This window comes from Asterias rubens, chromosome 10, assembly GCF_902459465.1.
Source record: "Asterias rubens chromosome 10, eAstRub1.3, whole genome shotgun sequence".
Lineage (NCBI taxonomy): Eukaryota > Metazoa > Echinodermata > Asteroidea > Forcipulatida > Asteriidae > Asterias > Asterias rubens.
In genome coordinates this window covers 17,131,855-17,152,167 of record NC_047071.1, presented here as the reverse complement: position 1 = coordinate 17,152,167, position 20,313 = coordinate 17,131,855, and the positions used below count along the sequence as shown (strand labels likewise).

The window sequence follows — 20,313 nt, the reverse complement described above, 5'->3', positions numbered from 1 at the left end:
AATGTTTTATACCATCAATCTCTCCTCATTACTCGTCACCAAGAAAGGTTTTATGCTAATAATTATTTTGAGTAATTACCAATAGTGTCCACTGACTTTAAGCCCGTTTCATACTTCCTGTGAATGCAAAGCAAATTTGTCACAGGGCTGTTTTTGCTGCGAACATTTTTCGCAGGAGTTGAGATCATCTCTACGAATTTGTGACATCAAAAAATTGTGTCGCATTTGCATTTGCAGGAAGTATGAAGTGTTTGAAGTGTGGTCAGTTTGTGGGCTTAAGTGTCGTCAGTTTGGCGTAGCGGTTTCTTGCCTTGCCTTCAACCTCTAGAACCCTGGTTCAAAGCTCACCTGGGGCACTAAGTGGATTGGGTTTTCAGTCCCTACCTGACTGTGTGGATTTTCCCTGGAATAATTCTCTGGGGTTTTCCTCCCACATCTAATAGGTTACTGAGGAAGCAAGAGCTAAGTCAGCTAAGCAGAGAGAAGATGCTTCATCGAGTCTTGAGACTGAGGAGGAGGAGGAGGAAGGAGAAGATGTCCCACCATCTTGTTATATCAACCTCTTATTACACGTCAATCAGGAGGTCCTCCCAGGTACTCAATCCCTGTTTGGTCCTGGGCCCAATTTCAAGGACTCAAAACACATACAACCTCTTTACTGGGCCCAATTTCATGAAACCTGTAAACACAAAAACCTGCTAAACATAAAAAACTTTGCTTAGCAAAAATAGGTAACCAGCCAGAATGCCATACAGTTATCACTGCTGCAACTGGTACCCCAGGCATTTCTTGCTTTGCCAAGAAATCTGCTGAGCAGAATTTTCTGCTTAACAGCTTTATGAAATTGGGCCCTGTAGGGCCGTTTGGATTGTTTTTATTGAATATGGTTGAGCAACAGGGTTGGAAGGAAACGCTCAAAACATAGTTGTGCTCTCAAGCTTATGGCATGTATTGCCCATAAAGTATTGTTCTATTTTCTCTTGAGTATTTGCTATATACTTAATTTCTTTAAATTAATTTTTTCAGTTTACTGCACCATGAGCATCTTTTGGGATGGATACCTGCGCATTATAAGTATTAATATTATTATTGTTGTTAATATTTTCTAGCATATAAGACGTTCATGTCATCATTGCTGGATGAAGAGCTGAAGAATATGCCAAGAGGACTGTACAAGTCTACCATGCAGAGAAAGCAGTTACAACCGACCAATCAGAGCAAAGTGTTTGATATTATTCCATCTGCGTTATTAAACCGCTTTGAGAGAACCAAGCAGCCTGGGCTAAAGCAAGGATTAGCAGGTACTGTGTCTTGTACATCTGGCAAAATCTCTCTCTATGATTTGTGAATCCATCAACATTTTGTATTGACCCCTTGCGTGTACACGTCACACGCTGGGGCTGTGCCATGCTCACCATTCACAGCATTTATTAGGTATTAAGCGTGTAAATGTCACGCTGCCTATGTAAAGGAATTGGTCTTGTAACATAGAGACATAGCATGGTCTCATAAAAACACAGCTCCAAAATACCTTGCAGGAAAATACTGAATGATGAAGTGCCTTAAGCGTCACTGAGTGACGGATATGAGCACTACCAAAAGAAGCCTCGATATATATATAAGAGGCCACTATTATCATTATATTGTTTGTATTTTGACTTTACGTCAATCATCCATTCTAAAACAGTTTTTTTTTTTTTTTGACCAGTCGGCCTACTGTGCTGTTTTGAGCCAAAGAGGGACACCAGTCATCGAGACAATAAACCAGCTGTACGTCACCTCGTTAGCAATGGCCGAGCTTATCAACACATGATCACTACTCTTATCAATCAGGTAAGAGCTGGGCCCCCAAAAATGCTAAGCACCAAATAATTCTGCTTACCGGAATACAGTTACCAGCCAAAATACCATGTCACATGTACAATATGTGACTGGTATACTGTTCAAACTTAAACAGCCAATAAAAGAAGATCTCAAATATATAGATATTACAGTTTTCTAATAGCTGGAGTCCATCCAGGAAACATAACAAATGTAACGAGTCTCTTACCTCACGTTAAACATGGTAAAAATGGGTTTTTCTCCAGAACGCTCCAAGCCAAGTTTCTGAAAAACGTGGGGTCAAAACAGCCAGCGCGACAAAGGAATCGTGACGTCAGTGGCGGCTATTTGGTGTGGAAATGCCAAAGCTGGAGAACTGTGTTCAAAACCAATAGGGGAAAATCGTCACTGGTGTCCAGGGTCATTATAATAGATGAGTCGCGCGGCCGGGTGCATTTTTTACTCGAGTTATTTATTACTAAATGCAAATTTTTAGAGTAAAATGGTTATTAACCGGTATCTGCGATGTCTATTTGGTCGTAAAAAGGTAATAGTTGACATATTGAGATCATCCTTTATTGGCTCTTTAACATCTATTACAATGGCATGCTTATTAAATTGGACATTTACAGAAGGTGGGTTTTGAATCCTGGCCTGGTTCATAAATATGTTTTCAAAGTGATCAGTCGAGGCTTACAAGGAGTGGACACTATTTGTAATTACTCAAAATAGTTATTACCATAAAACCTCACTTAGTTACGAGTAATGGGGAGAGGTTGATAGTATAAAACATTGTGAGAAACTGTTCCCTCTGAAGTGATGTTTTAGAGTAGGAAGTAATTTTCCACGAATTTGATTTCGAGACCTCAGATTTAGAATTTGAGGTGACAAGGGTGTAATGGTGTTTTTTCTTTCATTATTATATTGCAACTTCGACGACCAATTGAGCTCAAATTTGAACAGATTTATTATTTTGTGCGTATGTTGAGATACACCAAGTGAGAAGACTGGTCTTTGACAATTACCAATAGTGTCCACTGTCTTTAAAGCTGAATGTGCGTTTTGTAATTTGTGACTGCAGATTTCTGTTGAGCCGAGTGAATGGTTGAAGTGGATGCAGCTACCTCATGGTTGGACGTCCCTTCTCCACAAAGCCTTCCATGCCCTCATTAAGGTCAGTAACTTTGGTAAGATGTGAAACTTTGCATAGTGGAGATACAATCTAGTGCGGTTTGTGTAGACACCGTGAGTAGGATTTATTTGTCTCGTCCGGACATTGCCATATTTATGACACTATCTCAGAAGCACTACTGCTTTACAACATGGAATTTTTACAGGTTAGTATATAATTTGTGTAGAATTTAAACTATCGAATATACTCTCCAATACCAAAGGTATACCTTGCCTTTAAGTTTCGTGCAAGTTTGAAATTTAAAAACAAAAAAGTGTGTGCCAAGATCAAATGTTTTACAAAGACCTTTTTTTGCAAGATACAACCTTTCTGCAAAATTGAGATACAACGTTTTTCACCGACAACAATATTATCCCTAAAAAAAATAATTTGGGATCCCCATCTTATTTTCTTTTTTGTGTCGTGTAGAGTCGAAGTGCTGACCTGGAGATACGACAAAGTCTCGGCCATACCAACGTGAATTCAGCTGATCGCCAAGCTAAGATGAGTAGCGCATGGCTCTGGGCACGAGATAAACTCACCGATCAACTCAAGACAGCCGCCAAGTAAGCAATCATTGGCATGTCATGGCCAAACCATGTAGTTATCAGACCGTTGCCCTCATGGTCCGGCTTCAATAACTGTGTAGGGTTTTGTGTAGGGTCGTGGGGGGGTGGAGCTCCGCTGGCCCCCTATGAGCACTCCGCTCCGAAGGCCTCTGACTTTGTACTTTGCCAGGTTCAGGGCTCAATTTCATAGAACTGCCTAAGCACAAAAAGATGCTTAGCACAACAGCATTAAGCTTAACTTTGCCTTTGAGCTGCGTGAAAGTTTGAAATTGTCAAAACAGACCGGATGTATATAGGATTTGAGGCATTGCATGGTGAGGTATCAATGTATATTTGGTTTGCGGTAACACCATGTGTGTATCTACTTGCCAGGTAGAGTTGTTCTTAAAGAACTGTCTTGCTTTATTCTACTACCGCGGGAGACTTCTCAGTTCTGAAAAGAACTGTCCTGGTTTTTAACTATTACCAGGGCGGATGGTATAGAAATTAGACTGAACTACTACTTTAGCTTATAGGATCGTAATTAACTGTACTGCCGCGGAGTCAGTTCTGAATTGGTCTCAACGTTTCGACTAGCTTGCTCTAGTCATCGTCAGGAGACTGACCGGATGTACTAAAACAACAAAACAAACAAGTATATGCCCAGATCAAATGTTTTTGCACAGAGGATGTTCGTCTATCAAAACATCAGGATTATTCTTCTTGTGTGGATATATTTGCTCAGGATTTGCGGCGATATCTCAATTATGTGACCACCTTTTGAAATGAAATTTTCAGATGTTAACTTTATTGACTTTTGGGGTTGAACAAAGAATTGACTAGAGTGGGATTCGAACCAACGACCTCTGAATTAACTTTATTGTGCGGATTTAAAACAATCGAACAGTTCCAAAAACCAAAGGTATTCTTGAACTTTTAAATGATTTATCTCAAGGCAAAACCAGAATTTAATAGAGTTGGTTGTCCCAAGTCTTTATTAACGAATATCTGGTGTATTGACCCCTTGCACGCGTATCACACTCAGCGACCAATGCCACGCTCACCATGTTGGTGGGCAGTTAGGTTTACGTGTATTAACGCTGCGTCGCCTAAAATGCACACTTTCACTGCATAACGCGCAGCATAGAGTTATATAAATAAACTCACAGTGAAATTGCCCACCAGTATGGCGCATTCAAGATTTTTCTGATGATGACTTCAGGTCAATCAATCAATCAATCAGCCGCAAAGACAGCATTGGTCCGTCGCGCTGACCTCCTATGTCCATGTTGAACAGCTTGGTTCCAGATAGCCTCTACCTCGCTCGGTCGACCTAGTTAAGCAATCCAGGGACTTCTTGGGCGACCTCTGGGCCTCGTCCAGCCGGTGGCTGGGGGTCGACCCTTCCAGGCATTTATAGCGATGTTGAGTGCCTTCTTGGCTGGGGTGTTATCATCCAGGCGCGCAATGTGGCTGAAGAGGGCACGCTGCCGGCGAAGGATTAGAGAGGCTATCGAGGGGAGTTGTGTTGTGGCGATGATTTCGTTGTTGCTTATGAAGTCAAACCAGCGAATACCAAGGATGGATCTCTGACATCGTAGGTGGAATGCTTCTAGACGGCCAGAGTCGCATTTGAGGAGGGTCCAGGTCTCTGATCCGTATAACAGGACTTCAGGTGAAATGGGTCAATCTACGGATAATTCATAGTTATTGTTTGCATTGTGTTTCTTCTAGGAGTGACTCGGTGCTAGCCCAGAGTAATTCAATTCTGGTGTTGGCTAGCCTGGCTCTAGTCTCTACCCAGCATTACCTGAGTCTAGATGATGAGGACAAGAGTGGCACAGGCTACCAGCCTACCCATACTGGACACAACCAATGGCTGCGGATGGTTCTGGATACTCTACTGAATGTTCTGGATTGTGGTTATCAACCCAAAGGCCAGATATTCACCTGGTATCAACGGGTAAAACTAAGCACACAAATTTGCTAAGCATGAAATTTCTTCCCAGATAAAAACAGGATTGCCAGTCAAATTTCCATTTGTTGCATAGTGCTTGATAAAATGTTTTTTTAAAATAAACCATAAGAGAAACTCACTGGGTAAGTGTTTAGTTGTTATTTTAGATTGTTAATATTCTTTTACACATGTAACTTAAAAGTGTCAGCTGTGCTTATTTCTGCTGTTTAATGTGGACATTCAGATCTAGAAATTACATTGAAAATTGCTTGCTACTGTTCAGTACCTAAATTGTTAAACATTTCTAAAGGGGATTCTGTCCCTTACCCCCCGGAGGGCAGCCCTTGTCCCCTGGACCCCCGACACGCCTTGGCTTCTGCTCGGCCAGTTCTTGGTAATTAATAACCCCATTCTCATGCCTGTGTATAATGAGTTCCTGGTTTTCATTTTATCCTAAAGCAACCTGGGCTACCGGCTCTCTCTACTGGAGTATACAGCAATGCAGCTGTAGGTCTCTCCATGCTGGCTCCGTTACTACTCACTACGGACACTCAACTGCTGCTCTACGTCATGGATCTATTGAGTAACGGGTTACCGTGGCAACCGAAGGCTCATACATCGCGCGATGTGCAAATGCATGATGGGATGGCCGTGGGCATGATGATGGCGAGGCTGCATGAAGCTCACTATGCTGACTATGTGGGGATGGAGGTAATTTTATTGTGAATCCCTTGATCAGAAATTACTTTAGAGAATGCACAATGTTTGTATACATCCTACAGATGCAGTCAGGGCCAAACTGCAGGGCACAACACATTGCTTAGCATGAAATTTCTTCCTTGATAAAAACAGGCTTACCAACTAAAATGTGATTTTCAGGATAAGCAAACAAAAGCTGAATAACAGCAGTAACAAGCACTATGCAACAAATGGAAATTTGGCTCGTAATTCTGTTTTTACCGGGGAAGAAATTTCATGCTTGGCAAATTTTAGTGCTTAGGAGCTATATGAAATTGGGCCCAGTTCTTCTTCACTTTTATCCACTGCTGCTTGTCCTCAGCGAGCATCCTTAGCTCTTTCAGTCTTACCGGATCTCAGTATTCCCATTCTTGCATCTTTAAGGTCAGACTGAAGTAGTTTGAGTAGAGCCTGGTTCATACTTCCTGCGAGTGCGATAAACAAAATTGACGTCACACATTTGCAAGAAATAAGTCACATCAGTTGACTCATTCCCCTGCGAAACACTTGGAGGTATTTGCGAATTAACCCTGTGACAAAATTTGCAGGAAGTATCAATCGGGCTTCAGGTAGAACAATGTCACTGTGTTATGATTGGTTCGCGGTGATGTAGTGTCAGCTTGTACTTTCGACGCCTGCATGCTACGTATGTGTGCTTAATGTTGTGCACATCATGAAGAGTTGTTTTATTCACTATATAATACTTGACATGTATGTATACAAATGTGTACAGATCCGAAACATCCATTTTACGCTGGTATCTTGCTTAATTCGCAAGCCTCAAAGGGTATGCATTGAGCTGTGTGTTTATCAAAATCACTTTTATTTCAGGGTGAAGTGTTGATGATCAGAGTGCTGAATTCTCTTGAGGAAGCCAGTCTAAATAAGATGGACGCATCCTGTGGGGCAGTATGCGGCCTCGCATTGGGACTGTCGGCCATGTCAAGAGAGGGCGCTACACATACCAAGGCGCATGTCGCCAATATGCATCAGAGGCTTGTAACGAGGCTGGAGGAGGAAGAACCTGACTCGCAGTACATGGAGGTAAGTTTTTCACTTTGATGTAGTTCCAGATCTCAAAACAACCCACGTTGCCCATAGCAATTGCCTTAGTGCCTTGTGCTTTTGCTAAGCAGAATTTTTGCTTAAAGGCAGTGGACACTATTGGTATTTACTCAAAATAGTTATTAGCATAAAACCTTTCTTGGTGGCAAGTAATGGGGAGAGATTGATAGTATAAAACATTGTGAAAAAGGGCTCCCTCTGAAGTGCCATAGTTTTCGAGAAAGAAGTAATTTTCCACGAATTTGATTTCGAGACCTCAGATTTAGAATCTAAATGCACACAACTTTGTGTGACAAGGGTGTTTTTTCTTTCATTATTATCTCGCAATTTCGACGACCAATTGAGCTCAAATTTTCACAGGTTTGTTATTTTATGCACATGATAAGATACACTATATGAGAAGACTGGTCTTTGATAATAACCAATAGTGTCCACTGTCTTTAACAGATTAATGTGACTGGGCTATGATCTCTTTTGCAGGCTCTGTGTTTGTGTATTGCATGTCTGACGCCAGCTTGCTTCCATAACAACATCATCAGTCCAAATGAAGCCTTCAGTGTCGCTGTGAAATTACAGACTCTGTGCCAACAACATGATAAGGTAAATAAGTAAACAAATAAACAAGTAAACAATGGACTTGCAGGGTTATGACAAACATAATTTGATTTAAATGAAATTACATAACTTTCAATATATTTTAATCTTTGAATTTTAATAAAAAAAATGGAAGGAAAATGCAAGTAACTTTTCTGTCAATTTTTGATAGTGATTGTAAAAAAAAAAAAAAATTAACTTCAAGCTCCTCCAGCCAATTAACTCAAGGTATTTTCAGTATTTTTGAACGCACCTGTTAAAAGATTTTTGGGTGATTCAGGTACTTAAAAAAGTATTGAAAAAAACGTAAAAGAGAGGTAGAAATGTGGAACACTTTATTGCCAATTTTAGGCATGCAACTGCTCAGCGGATTTCCACTTTTTTCCCATAATTAATTGTTTCATAGAAAAAAAAAAAATTTAAATATTCATGTCCCGGGCAAGTTTGTTTCTTGTTTTTTTTTCCTCAATTGTATTTTTTTTCTGGTTCATATATAAGTACATGTACAATTTAAAAAAGTTGGATGTCTACAAATTTTACTTTTATTCAACACTAACTTGTCAAAGGAACACGTTGCAAATTTTTGACTCCCATAAATGGCCGACCGTGTTAGTTCGCAATAAAAAAGAAAAACCCTGCATTTTGGTGGCAAATTTGTGTGGGTCATTGTATTCTACTTTTGAATCATCTTTCTAACCATATGCATTTTATAACAAACGGTTACAAACGCTTTTCAAAGACCAACTCGACCGATCCAAGGCAACGTGTTCCTTTAAGATTGTTGATTGTATTTAGAGTGCTGGTCTGGCAGTGTGTTGCGGACTGATGTCTCATAGCCTGGTCTGCAGTAGTCATCCGACCATCGGCCCTCTTGTGAAAAATGTCTTCTCAACATGGTCCTCTACCATCGACAGTCAGGTTAGTGTTAAAAATGTTAGCCTCGCTACCATGGCCAGCACAGATACCTCTCGTTACTAAACCCCAAGGGTACGTTTTGGCAGGCGTAACCAATAACTGTTTCAGTCATTGGCCAATGATTAACCAATGTGGCAGTGTCATGGCCGAGCGGTTAAGAGCACCGGATTCAAGCACTGGTGTTTGATCAGCAGGGTGTGGGTTCGAATCCCGGTCGTGACACTTGCTACATGAAATTGGGGAGGTAGTGCTTTCTGCTCTACCGGCCAGACTTCAAATTGATGATACCCAAGCCTACATCCGTATGGACTGTAAAGGGGTTAACCCTGTTTCAGCCCTAGGAGTAGGTGGCAACGGGTTAATTGTAGCCCACACCTTGTAGTTGCCTTCAGGCCTTGTGTGTCAGGCGACTTGCATAAAATAAATAAAATAAATAAAGTAAAAATGGCCAATTCAATCAAAACAGTTATTGGTTACGATCGCCAAAAACGCACCCCCTGGTAGGGATGGAGTGAGTTACAACACTGATTGACTCCCAAGGGTGACTACTTCGCGTGCATGCTTGTTAAAAATTTTCAAGTATTGTATGTCAAATAATGGCACTTAAAGACATCAGTTGATAAAGTGCAATATGGATATTATGTGTTGTTGTTATTATTATTATTAAAGATAATATGATAATTGCAATGTGTTTGACATTTATAGACTAGCCCTGTAATTGCAATGTGTTTGACGTTTATAGACTAGCCCTGTATCGGATAAAGTAGCATCCCTGTATGGCCTGACTGCGTTGGTGACCGGTAGCGGACTTCTTGTGCACAACACAGCGGATGCTCAACTCCCATCAGACTTACACAACAAAAGAGTTGCCGTTGTCAAACAAGTAAATCAGGTAGATGCAATGTTGGCATTCATGTTGGCGTAGTGGTAGCTTGCCTTGCCTTTCACCTCTGGCACTCAAGTTCAAATCCCACTGGGGGCACTATGTGGACTGGGTTTTTGGTCCCTGCCCGACTGCGTGGGTTTTTCCATGGAACAATTCTCTGTGGTTTTTCTCCCACATGTAAAACTGAAACTTCCTTCCTTGTTTTCTCTCTATTGCGTTCTTTGCTAGTTAGCCAAAAGTTAGCGATGTGAAAGTTTCAGCTGAAGACATTGTCTACTTGCTGAAAAAAAAACAGCTGAGAAATCGGCCAAAAATGTCAAGGTATTTTCATGATTGCCTCCCTTGTCTCCATGAGGTATCGAGCCTGTATAAGAATGAACCTGTATAAAGAATAAGAACTGGCCGACAGTACGATTAAATAATGGCTGATATTTGTTTTCTCAGATGCTGTCTGATTGGTCGGATCCAGCTCTACAGAACACAGCAACATGGATGCTCGGATACATACATCTCGTCTCAGGATCGGTATCACAGAGTCAAACTGGAGGTCAGTTATTCCACTATATTTCAATGTATTGTTTCAATGGGTTAACAGGGAATTTTTGCTTAGGCATTATTAGCTTACACAGCTAGCGCAGATATTTGACGCTTGCACAGTAAGCGGAGAATCGGAAGCATAGAGTTCAGTGGTAAGCAGTGCCATGAAATTGTGCCATGGTTGCATGCTCGGAGAAATGGAAACTTTGCCTAGGGTCGATTTCACAAAGAGTTAGGAGGACTAGTCCTAGGAAATATGAAAAACCTCAAGGTTAGTTCTAAGTTAGGACCAGTAACTCGTCCTCACTCAAGATAAGACTAGTCTTAACGCTTTGTGTGGTTTATTTTTCTCAGCAGGCCTCAATTGTATGGCTCTGCTTACTATACTGCAGTATTTTGGGCCCTGAAAGCACAGAATTACATTAATTTATCATCGCTCCAATCCAGGCGTGGCACCCTAGACGCATCAGAGAGGCTATAGAGATCCACAAGCACGACACTGTACCCCAAGACATCGGCTTCCACATCAGCGACATCTGGCTCCCCCTCCTCCCGACCAATGGATCTTCTATATCCACGGTCACCCCCTAGGCCCCAACCATTAGACTGCTTTGGGTCATCTATACCCTCAGTCACCTAGGCCCCACACCCTCACTATCCCCTGTGCTTGTTCCTACTGACACGGTTCAGTGAGCACACACCCCCCACACACCACCCTAGGCTCCACAACAGGTTTCACCACGCATCATCGAGTTCACTTCCCGCCTCTATTTCCCGCCTTCATGCATCACCGCTGATCCACCGCCCAGTACTTAAGCAGCATACAGCATCAGAGTCCAGCATTCTCCAGAAGACGATCAGAGCATACTGATCGAAACGTCGAGTTAATCCAACGGTTCTTTTCAGAACCACCCCAACTCATTGAGAGATTGTTATTACATGGTGTTACCGCAAACTTTTCTATATAATTTATTCAAACCGTTCAATAAAATCGGAAAGTAGAGAGGGATCCAAACCCCAAACCCACTCCCTGATTCATTGCCTAAGGTTGATTGATTTGTAAGCATTTTTTTCTTCTTTCTTTGTTCTGATTTCTTGCAGTTGCGCCAACTTATTCCTACCTCCCTGATACAAGCATCTTAAGAGTTTGTATTGACCAGTTAGTGCAGGCCAGTAAGATACAAGTTGAGATGATGTCAGCGGATAGGCTAGAGACGTTATTGTCGATCCTAGTAGCCAGACCTCCTCTACCACCACTCAACTGGACATCTCTGCTGTCTCCTATTCTGAGATTACCGTACGGTAAGGCTTGTTATAACGGACAGTTACCTCAATGTACACTTAAGAGGTTATGGTAATAACGGCTAAGTTAACCCTTTCCTTACCAATGGCGACTTAAGTCAGCCAAGCTTACACTAAAAAAGGCACTCTAAGACTGATTGTGAAGCCATTTGTAATAAGGCTTTAGTTTTGTCCATGTTTACCCTCCATACCAAAGCTTAAAGGCAGTGGACACTATTGGTAATTACTTAAAATAATTATTTGCATAAAACCTTAATTGGTAACGAGTAATGGGGTTGATGAGGTTGATGGTATAAAACAGTGTGAGACGCGGCTCCCTCTGAAGTGATGTAGTTTTCGAGAAAGAAGTAATTTTCCACGAATTTGATTTCGAGACCTCAGATTTAGAGTTTGAGGTCTCGAAGTCAAACATCTGAAAGCACACAACTTCGTGTGACAAGGGTGTTTTTTTCTTTCATAGTTATCTCGCAACTTCGACTACCAATTGAGCTCAAATTTTCACAGGTTTGTTATTTTATGCATGTGTTGAGATGCACCAAGTGAGAAGACTGGTCTTTGACAATTACCAAAGGTGTCCAGTGTCTTTAACGTCATTGTAAAGAGAAAGGTTGGATCTTTTCAATTATGGTAAGAGTTGATTTCGTGCAATCTCTTCAAATTGGAGTTGTAAGATCCGAAATGCCAAACACCTCTTGGGTGCCATATGGCTTTGTACAAAAAAGTGTTTGAGATTACAGATCACACTGATGTTTTATTGTCTGATTTTGTCTTTATAGGAGTGAAGGTACATTGTTTGTGTTTGGAGTTGGCTGTTTCTCAGTGCCGGCACCAGTCTACTGCTGCATTGTGTGTAGCCACATGGCTAACTCCTACACTCTTTGCTACACTTAAGGTGATTATATATCTTTTTTATTTCAAAGTCTGAGGAACAATTTTGTTCAGTGCTATTTGCCTAAAAATAGCAGGACATATAATATCTAGTTAAAGGGTGTATGTACTTTTTGTAGGTTAAAAGACACAATGTCCACAGATTTACATTAAACTTACACAGTTTGAAGATAATGATAGTAGAAAGCTTCCCTGAAAATATTACCTGCTGGGGTGTTGTAGTTTTTGAGAAATGAGTAAAACAATGTCATGAAAACAATTTTCGTCTCAGTGATCATGAGACGAAAATTCTTTTAGCATGTAAAAACGTATTTTCATGACATTGTTTTACTCATTCTCAAAAAACTACATCACCTCAGCAAATAATATTTTAAGGTACGCTTTCTACTATCATTATTTTCAAACGGTGTAAGTTTGATGCAAATCTGTGGACATTGTGTTTTGTGTTACAAAAAGTACCCAAATCCTTTAATCTAGAAGTGAGTATTATTAGACCCAATACCAAGATGAGTACAAAACAAGAAGAAATGTTCAGTGTTAGATGTGTATCCACAACCTACAAGGCTTTATAGGTTGGGGGATCAGGTTTGTACAGTGGTTTCTTTCCTTGCCTTTCACCTCTGTTCACCTTTGACCAGAGCCTTGTATGTGGATTGGGTTTTCAGTCACTAACTGATTGCATGGGTTTCCCTATTAGGGGTTTTCCACCCACATCTAAAACTGAACATTTCTTCTCATTTCCTATGCATCCTATTATTGGCTAATTGTGTTGTTGGATGTATAATCAAAATTAAATTATTCCAACATCACTTATTGTCATGACTGAAAAAAAATTCTTGTTTCCTCTATCTTCTACACTGAAGCCTCTGAATCCCTATAAATAAGCCCACTTCTCTCTTATCTCTTCAGTCTCCTGACGATGACTAGAGCAAGCTAGTCGAAACGTTGAGACCAGTTCAAGAACTCACTCACTCTGCGGTAGTACAGTTAATTACGATTCTATAAGCTAAAGTAGTAGTCCCAGCCAATTGTCTATACCTTCCGCCCGGGTGGTAGTTAAAAAGCAGGACACTTCTTTTCAGAACTGAGAAGTCTCCCGAACACCCGATAAATCTACTCCGCGATAGTAGAATAAAGAAAGACAGTTCTCTAAAGAACAAACTCTACCTGGCAAGTAGATACACACATGGTGTTTCCGCAAACCAAATATATATTGATGTCTATCAAAATATACAATTCCAACATCACTTATTGTCATGAACCACTTATTTCAGGAACCCTGCAAGGCCGTCTTGTATTCATCCCTCCCTTCGCTAATCAAAGCTCTACCCAGCAGTAAACTCAAATCATTCATTGAGACATGCTTACTAGAGCCCTTTAGAGTATGCGGTGTACACACAGTGCATCAGTGCCGAGTCGTTCTAGATGGACTTCTAGGGGCACTCGAGATTACCGATCCGCCACCAGGGGCTGTCAGCTTATTGTACCAAGCAGTCAGGAATGTGTATGGTCTAGTACCGGCCTCTATACAGGTAAGAAGTAGGGCCAGTCTTTATAATCCATGATAATTTTGCCACTTTAGTCTGATTTCCTAATTTTTTTGGCCTTTGGAAAAACTGAAAATATGATTGAATAGCCCGAAAAGTCTATTAAAGTCTACACCATGTGCAAGTAGTTTAGCCCTTGTACTCAATGAAATATTTGTACTTTTTTTTATCTATCATGCTTTCTAGGAGGAAACTTTAAATAAATAGGAAACTTGAGGGTATTTAACTGTGTAAATTTATTTTGTGAAAGTGTTGGCTCTGAAAAGAGCCTGTGTGGTCTCAACGTTTCAAACAGTATACTCTGTTCGTCTTCAGGAGAAGAGTATACTGTTTGAATCGTTGAGACCAAACCGGCCCTTCTCGGAGCCAACACTCCCACAAATCGACACTATGCAAAGCTTCAAAAAGTACTAACTGCACCAACAGCTTTTGCAATCGAACGGCTCCAAAAAACTTGAGGTTTACTTTGCCTTTAAGCACATTTATTTGTTGGTTTCTGGATTAGGTACTTCATGGCAGCATATTGGCCAAGTTGGCACAGTGTTTGTGTCATCTACCTGGTGACGATATTGACTCTGTTACATCAGCTCTAGGACAGGTTAGTCAAATCATATCCGCAAAAAGTTTGTCTCAAGTTGGCTGGAAAATCGAACCCAGCATCTGAAATGGGTGTCATGGCCGAGTGGTTTAAAGCATCAAATACAAAATGTGGTGGTTAAGTCATCGGAGTGTGGGTTTGAATCCCGGGCAAGATGCTCTACTATAATTGCCTCTCTTCACCATGGGGTATAAATGGCTACCTGTGAGGGTACTTAAAGACACTGCACACTATTGGTTATTGTCAAAGACCAGTCTTTTCACTTGGTGTATCTCAACATATGCATAAAATAACAAACCTGTGAACATGTGAACTCAATTGGTCGTCAGAGTTGCGAGATAACTATGAAAGAAAAAAACACCCTTGTCACACAAAGTTGTGTGCTTTCAGATGCTTGATTTCGAGAGCTCAAATTCTTATCTTGAGGTCTCGAAATCAAATTCGTGGAAAATTACTTCTTTCTCGAAAACTACATCACTTCAGAGGGAGCCGTTTCTCACAATGTTTTATACTGCCAACAGTTCCCCATTACTCGTTACCAAATGAGGTTTTATGCTGATAATTATTTTGAGTAATTTCCAATAGTGTCCACTGCCTTTAAAGGGGTCAAAGTGTTCGGATACTCACAAGACTTGCACATGCTATGGTGAAGTAAAACAAGATATCAAGAACTAATCAACAATTATTATCTTGTGTAGATACTTGAGCATATTTAAAAGGTATAAATTCTATAAGTTGTTTGTGTTTATTTCGAGCGTCAAGTGATCATGAGTATCTGGGTGTAGTAACAAATAATAATAATGCAATGTTGTATATTTGTGCAGGATAACTTAGTCAAGTCAACATTTGTGCGTTCATATCTCGTCTGTCACGGCAAGCAGTCTCTCATGTGGTTGAATGCGTGCGTCGGTAAGTGACTTCACATCTATGTGCTTTTGCCACAATTGTACTTTGCATTGGATTTGAGGCATTGCATGGTGAGGTATCACTGTTTATCTCTGTATTTGGTTGCGATAAAAGCATGTGTGTATCTACTTGCTGAGTTAGATTATGTTCTTTTGGGAACTTGTCTTGCTATATATTTCTACTACCGCAGAGCAGATTTTTCGGAATTCGGAAGGCCTTATTTTACTATTGCAGAGTAGGTTTTTGGCATTCGGGATACAGCTCAGAAAAGAACAGTCCTGCTTATTCACTACTCCCTGGGTGGAAGGTAGGAAATCGGCCGGGACTACTTCTTTCACTTAGTGGATGAAGGGAACTTCTCGTTATAAACGTCACTACTGCGGTTTGAGTTCTTAATTGGTCTTAATGCTAATAAACATAGCTTGTTGTTTTGATTGTGCAGATGTTGGAATGAACCTAGCCACTGATGCTGAACATCACAGCGTTGTGTGGATCCTCTTAGTGGCATTCACGCAGTGCGACTCTACTACACAACACACAGCCCCAATGCAGAGACTTCATTGGTTGCTGGAGCTCATGGGACATGCTAGTAATGTAGCGCATGGAAAGACGCAGTTAGCTCCAAACAGATCTATCGCAAAGGTAATTGTAGTCATAATAATAATAAAGACTTGTAATGCGCAAGTATCCACCGTGTTGGGTGTTCAAGGCGCAGTAAAAACCAAAAACAAAAGAAAACAGACACAACTTAGTCCTTTCAAATTAGTCCTTGAAAACCCGTGACATAAGATAAGTTTTGAGAAGAGATTTGAATTTTGTGGTATAAAGACAAGATCTAAGTTTAAGTGGAAGAGATTCTAGATGCGTGTAGGGTGTAATGGATTCAAGCTCTGGTGGTGAAGTCATCAGAGTGTGAGTTCAAATCCTAGTCATGACACTTGTGTAAATGGGTACCTGCGAGGGTAGAGTTTGATAGTGTGTATAAAAAAAAGCCTCTGAAGCGCCACAGCAGCCCAGGGCTGTATACTCCCAAGGGAGCTGAGACAAATTTAAGGAATGTTATTGGACCAATGTATATATGATTTCGGGGGCTAATCATCCTTACTCGCAGCTAAGAGCTGAATTGCGAAGGACGCGGCTACAACGTGTTCAAGAAGCAGGCATGCAAGGGCCATTATGACCACGGAACACAGCTAAGATCGAAAGTGTTTGATTTTTCCAGAGGGAGGAAAATCGGATGGTCTGGAAAACCCTCGTGGCACAGCAGAGAACCAACGCACAACTCAACTCACACATGGCCCTGGCCGGAAATCGAAACGGGGTTGAGAGGCGGTGCTTTACGCACAAGCCAACCGTGCCACCCTTCAATGAGCTGCGTCCTTTGCAATTCAGCTTCTCAGCTGTAAGTAAGGATGAACTAGCCTCCCAAATAAATGTTATATCGGAAGACATTTTGGTTAGTCATAAACTTTATCTTTTTTGTTTCATTCAAATCGTTCAGGCTGTGCAGTTCTTACTGGACGTATTCACTGCTGCTATCATAGCTTGGGCACCAACAGACTTGGTACTACTACTAGGCATTACACCAAGCTGGTTCCCAGCCCACCCTCCTAATCAAAATGGCCAGCTAGCTGGAGACAGTGAGAGTGAAGCCGGTTACGGTGTGGGTACCAGTTTAGTTGGGAGTGGTAAGATGGAGCTTGAGGACTTGTTGCAGTTTCTGTCTTACAGTTTACCTCTGCTGCTGAAGACTCAACCGTGGTCGCAAGTCACAGACAAGGTAAAGAAAAAAATATTATTTTCTATTTTGAAAAATATACTGATGTTATATTGATCGACTTGCTGGATTGTCTTAACTCTGTTTTCATCCTGGCCATCTTAGATTGGATTGTCTTAACTCTGTTTTCATCCTGGCCATCTTAGATTGGATTGTCTTAACTCTGTTTTCATCCTGGCCATCTTAGATTTGATTGTCTTAACTCTGTTTTCACCCTGGCCATCTTAGATTGGATTGTCTTAACTCTGTTTTCATCCTGGCCATCTTAGATTGGATTGTCTTAACTCTGTTTTCATCCTTGCCATCTTAGATTGGATTGTCTTAACTCTGTTTTCATCCTGGCCATCTTAGATTGGATTGTCTTAACTCTGTTTTCATCCTGGCCATCTTAGATTGGATTGTCTTAACTCTGTTTTCATCCTGGCCATCTTAGATTGGATTGTCTTAACTCTGCTCGTTGAACTCCCTCCAACTTTCCCTCTTCCCCAAACTGCTCCCCTTTTATACATTCCTCATTCCCACCCCATCCCTTCCCATCTCTTTCTAACCTACTTTACCTCTATACATCTATTCATAGTGATTGGTATTATTATAAAATTTTACTTTCATCTTGACTTTTCTTGGTGTAACATTTCTTTTTTCTTATTTTGTATAGGTGCATGTTGGTATTTTGAATGTTTAGTCGGATAAATAATAATAATAATAATATAACATGTATTTGTGTTATCAGATGTTGGATTGGTTACTGGGCATGCATGAGGTTCAAGGTGATGTGCTTTCTGTGAAAACCAAGAACTATTTGAAAGGTAAGATTCTCGGTGCCTTATACAAAGTATAGGACGTCTTAACATCACACTTAGCAACAGCCAGAGTCGTAGCTGTAGCCACCAATTCAGATACTTGGAGACTTTGGAACGCTTGGTGGCAGCAGACTTACCAGGTGAATTGTCATTGTTGACCAAGTTCTGAGCATGCGCGCATTACCAAGAACAATGGATTTTACCTGGTAAGTGTGCTGCCACCAAGCGTCCCAAAAGTCCCCCATTGTCAATAAAATAAAACTTTGCTTTGTCGAACATGCTCATAACAGCCTGATGCATATAGTATTTGTAAGTTTCCTGTTGGTGGGACAGAGGTTTGGGCAGTCTTGATCTTAAATTCATAAATACCTTAGACAGTTTATCCATTCTAATTGGTCGAGAGGGCATCACGTGGGGTGTTGAACGGATGATATAACACCAGTAAAAAGTGTCGAAACATGGGCGTGACACGCGAGCTTGCACCTGTGCTTATAAGACAGTTTCTTCATTCCTATTGGTCAAGAGCAACGGCTGGAACAGTTGTGCCACATCACGCGATACGCGCACAGCAATCTCCTTATAAGGAGTTGTTTACCCGAGGGCCTTACCATTTCATAGCTGGAGGGGTGTTGTGTTGAAAGAAATCATTGAACAATTAAAAATTTTGCATTTATTTTACTTTTTGACCAAAAAGTGTTGAAGTTTTTTTACCGAAAAGGTATTGATGAATGGGAATCAAAGTGTGTTGAATCGGTTTCAACTAGTGGTTTAAACCCGCCGAGGCCTGGTTCTTGATAATTTACCTGGACTTCGTCTCGGTAAAATGATCAAGAACTAGGCCTCGGCGGGTTTAAACCCTCGTCTAGGTAAATTATCAAGAACCAGGCCTCGGTGGGTTTAAACCACTAGTTGAAAACCTCTTCACCACACATCCCTTATTAACAAATTCTGTGTATTTTCATTCATTTTATGCGCTTTTGATAATTTTGTGTAAGGGCACAATACAATTGTTAAATTTATTATTATTATCATATTTAACTCAACTGCTTTTAATAAATACACTGTAAACATAACATGGAAATCGTTCAAAATCATTTAATCTATTTCAACGCCGTTATTACTTTTGCAATGGCAATTTTTATGCCTACTACTAAGGTTATGGCAAATTATTTAATGGATATAAAAATTAATTGAGAAACAAACAAACATTATTGTTTAATAAGTAATAAGTAACTTTTACAAGGTAGGACTTGAAACCTTTTCCTTTGTTTGTGTGATTTCTCTTTAGGTACATTGTACAGTCTGCGTCACACTCCCGCCTTCAAGAAGTCAGCTTGTTGGACAAGAGTTCACGGTACATGATTGTAGGGCTTGAATTTTTGGGGGAGAAATCCACAAGAATGAAGGACTTTTAGCCCAGGGGTCGATTTCACAAAGACTTAGGACTCGTCTTATCTCGAGTTAGGGTGAGTAACTCGTCCTAACTTAGGATTAATCTTAAGGTCTGCATGCTACAGTGCAGTGTTGGGACTCGTCTTAAGTTAGGAAGAGTTTTGTAAAATCGACGGCAGAATCTTTAATTGACCTGGATTTTGTTTACAAGACCAGGGCCCAATTTCATAGAGCTGCTAAGCACAAAAATTTGCCTAGCATGAAATTTCTTCCTTGATAAAAACATGATTACCAACCAAATTTCAACGTGATTTTCAGGATAAGCAAACAGCAGCTGAATACCAGTAACAACAAGGAATATGCAACAAATTGAAATTTGGTTGGTAATCCTGTTTTTACCAAGGAAGAAGTTTCATGCTTAGCAAATTTGTGTGCTTAGCAGCTCTATGAAATTGGAACCAGGATCAAAATGAGAACCTAGTCTGCATCCCTTGTTAGATTTAACTCCAGTTTTTCAGAAAGTATGTAAATAGTGTAAACTAGATTTTAAATATTTTACAGTTGAACAAATTTAATAAAGTGGGATTTGAACCTGCGACCTCCAGATTTATGTGCCTATACTCTAATAATAATAATATCGAAGTCTTATATAGCGCACGTATCTACCAAACAAGGTACTCAAGGCGCTGAGTATATACAAACTTTCAGAAAGATAGGTTATTGCAGTGATGGATTCTGAGACCCAATTACCAACTGAGCCTATCTAGCCATAATGTTGGTGGTCTCCCAATTTTGTTGATTTCTTCTCTCCGTATATATGGGTAATTTATCCAGACAGATTTGTTAAAGGCAGTGGACACTATTGGTAATT

The 20,313-nt window shown here is 40.5% G+C and overlaps 1 protein-coding gene across 1 annotated transcript; it reads left to right on the top strand.

Moving 5' to 3' along the window:
* Positions 1–443: 443 nt before the first annotated feature.
* Positions 444–19,412, top strand: LOC117296093 (focadhesin-like; the record flags this gene model as incomplete). The annotated part of the gene is given in 21 exon segments (XM_033778965.1): positions 444–594; positions 1,110–1,301; positions 1,709–1,833; positions 2,903–2,995; positions 3,422–3,558; positions 5,275–5,503; positions 5,957–6,208; positions 7,067–7,279; positions 7,781–7,900; positions 8,690–8,812; positions 9,552–9,701; positions 10,140–10,242; positions 11,334–11,534; positions 12,311–12,426; positions 13,697–13,954; positions 14,475–14,567; positions 15,392–15,476; positions 15,916–16,115; positions 16,975–17,253; positions 17,981–18,056; positions 19,339–19,412. Coding segments are annotated over 21 exon segments (3,270 nt in total), but the record flags the coding sequence as incomplete, so codon positions are not given.
* Positions 19,413–20,313: the final 901 nt, after the last annotated feature.